General features: G+C 45.3%; 1 protein-coding gene across 1 annotated transcript in view; it reads left to right on the forward strand.

The window, feature by feature from the left end:
• LOC310783636 (transmembrane protein 132C-like) overlaps positions 1-1,462 on the forward strand; it is a gene marked incomplete at its 3' end in the record, with an annotated part of 54,819 nt that extends 53,357 nt beyond the window's left edge. The window contains exon 3 of the mRNA XM_083644543.1: positions 1,318-1,462. Coding sequence (XP_083500669.1) covers positions 1,318-1,462 — 145 coding nt within the window. The remainder of the gene's footprint in view (positions 1-1,317) is intronic.
• Positions 1,463-2,974: the final 1,512 nt, after the last annotated feature.

Consider the following 2,974-nt stretch of genomic DNA (forward strand, 5'->3'; position numbering starts at 1 on the left):
ACTCTATTTTCGGAGCGCTCCGTTTTTGTTCCCAGCACGATACGGAAGAGCCAAACCGGACTGCAGGGAAAGGTTTGGCCCTTCGGCGTCGGGTGCTGCCTTTCTGGCGGCTAATCGTGTGGATAAACTATGCAGACAGACAGACAGAGGCAGAGGGGGGGCTCAGTTGTGGGAGCGGATTGACTGCTCTTCGCAGCCAACGTCAGCTGCAGACAGAGCAATCTATATGGCTCTGGCTGCAGCATGCATCGGTTTCTCTTTGATCACGGCTTTTTCCAGCTGTTTTCCGGACCTTTCTCTAATCTGGAGAGCACTGTCGCCACCTAATGAGTCCGTAAAATAGGTTATACACCTTCAATAGCTCCCATATTTGTACAGGAGATGCCTGAGGCTTTGATCCACATCCCACCATCAAAAAACGCATTTGACGTTGATCGACGTCCTTGGCACTCAATGAGTTAATGTCAATTAGAAAACGCTGAATTTGATTTTGTTGATGGGTTTCCAAGGTTAATTTGAAAATGTTACACTCCCCTATATAAATAAATGTTAATAATAATAATAATAATACAATATGCAATGTATTTTTGAGATACTGTGTGCTGAGTGTGGGAGGGAGAATGGGAGAGAGGTGGGCGGTCCTGATGAGAGGAAACCGTGATGGAGAAGCAGAAGAAAAGAGGAGAAGAGGAGAGGTGCGGATGGAAGGAAGGAAGAGCGGAGACGGAGTTATATCTGCACGTTAAAAGAAGCACAACTCCAGTTCATGTCTTTCTCTCTCTCTGCATGGAAACCATCATGTCAAACTGTGTTTTGAAATGTGGCAGTTCTGATGTTGCTCAGAACACACCTCCAAATCCAAACCTTCCATTTCAACGTACATCCTCTCCATCCTCTCCATCCTCCAAGCAGCACTCACTTCCTCTCCTTCCTCCAAGCAGCTTCACTTCAATGAAAATGTACAAAGTTTTATGAGAGTTTCGCCTGCTGTCGTTCCTCCAGCGTCTTCCAGCACAACACACAGTGGGAGGCGGCACCATGCGGCGTGAACACATTTGAATAGACATTTTGTATAAAGAGCGTTCGGCACCTAAGGAGGATGAAAGAAAACCAGCGAGAAAATCAAGCGAAACAAATTCAATTTTAAGCAAATTTCCCCAAACCGCCGACGTGATGACTCTCTTTCCTTCTCTGTTTAGGAGGCATATTTGTGTTTTTTTGGTTCAAACTGTTCAAGTTTTCTTTCTTGCTTGTGTTCTCTCCTTTTCTGTCAAGCTGTTTTTTTCATGTTTCTCCATTTTTGATTCCTCCCTGTAGGGCGTGGTTCCAGTCAGGCATCAACTTCCTGGCGGTGAAGCCGAGCAACCTGGTTGCCTGGGAGATCAAGCAGGAGATGGCGCCGGGGAGCAGCTCGCTGGCGGTGATGTGTCAGAGGAAGTCTTCCTCCACGGCAGAGAGGTAGGAACAGATCCCCTCAACCCTACTCCTCTGTCTTACAGCTGCTTCAAATGTCTGAACATCTCTTAGAATCAGAATCAGCTTTATTGGCCAAGTATGGACACATACAATGAATTTGGGGGTGGGGGGTGCATACGTACGTACGTGGGGGGGGTTGTATGCATGGGGGTAGGTGCTACAGGTGGCTGTGCAGTGATATTGCTGTCCCTGGTTTTGAGTGTTCAAACTGGTAAAGTGTCAGAAGTCAATTCATTCATTCAAAATTCATTCATTCATTAGAGTGATGGCAAGTTAAAAGGAAGACAATGCTGGAGGAGACAATGTAACAGGAAGAGCTTGTCTCAGCATCTATTGGCTGTTGATCTGAATTTTGAACTCCGATCTTGTGTGTGTGTGTGTGTGTGTGTGTGTGTGTGTGTGTGTGTGTGTGTGTGTGTACGTACATACATATGGACGTACATACATGTGCGTGTGTGTGTGTGTGTCTGCATGTCTTTGTGTGTGTGTGTGTGTGTGTGGGTGCTTGCATGTCTGCGTGTGTGTGTGTATGCGTGTGTGCGGGGCCGCGCCCGTGTTTGTGTGTGGTGTAAGGTTTGGACACACACACACACACACACACACACACACACACACACACACACACACACACACACACACACACACACACAGTGTTTTGACAAGTGGCAGTGGAAAGCACTGACCCAGGTGTCATGCTACATTTGCCACTCACTTGGTAATTGCTCTGTCCTCGTGTTGTGTGTGTGTGTGTGTGTGTGTCCGTGTGCGTGCGTGCGTGTGTATGTGTGTTATAGTACGTGCTGCCTGCAGTTTTATTGGTGGTAATATGACAGCTGTTAGCTAGTTGGTTAGCCACCTCTCTGTGATAGTCTCAGTCCAGGCTGAGGAGTATTTGCTCTTACAGTTGGAGAAAAAACATGTCAAGGCGCGATAAAGACAGGAGCTTTTTGTATTTTTGAAACATTCATAGAGGAAATTCTGATTGTTTTTGTTATTCTTGGTCATTTTAAGACAGCAATATCTTTTTAACGTGTTTTAAAATGTCTGCATTAACTTAAAGAATAAAAAAAAAATCAATGGCAGGACAGGGGCGGGAAGTAACTGACCTGTGGCCAGTAATTGTGAACATGGGCTAGTGGACAGATCACTAACTGACGGCTGGTAATAGACTACGCAGTACCGCAGCACCGAGGGATGATGTATTTTTGTAGGCTTACCCAGAAATCGCCGCCATGTTGGTTCGTAAGGGGAAAAGAATGGGGATTTTGGTTAAAAAAACATGAAATAAGGTGTGTGGTTAACACTGCTACTTTGCTACTTCCCACTCATTTCTGCTGTGGTACTCGACAGAGTTAGGATTTTGAAAACAGTTTTCTAATTAGTTGTTTGCTTGATTCCAGAGGTTCCAGGGAAAGTTTTCATAGCTCATGTGTTTGACAGAAACCTACTAATTTGATCTGACTGTATATTACTGTAACTAATGTAGAACATGTACTAT

This window comes from Poromitra crassiceps (genome assembly GCF_964638095.1).
Source record: "Poromitra crassiceps genome assembly, chromosome: 10".
NCBI lineage: Eukaryota > Metazoa > Chordata > Actinopteri > Beryciformes > Melamphaidae > Poromitra > Poromitra crassiceps.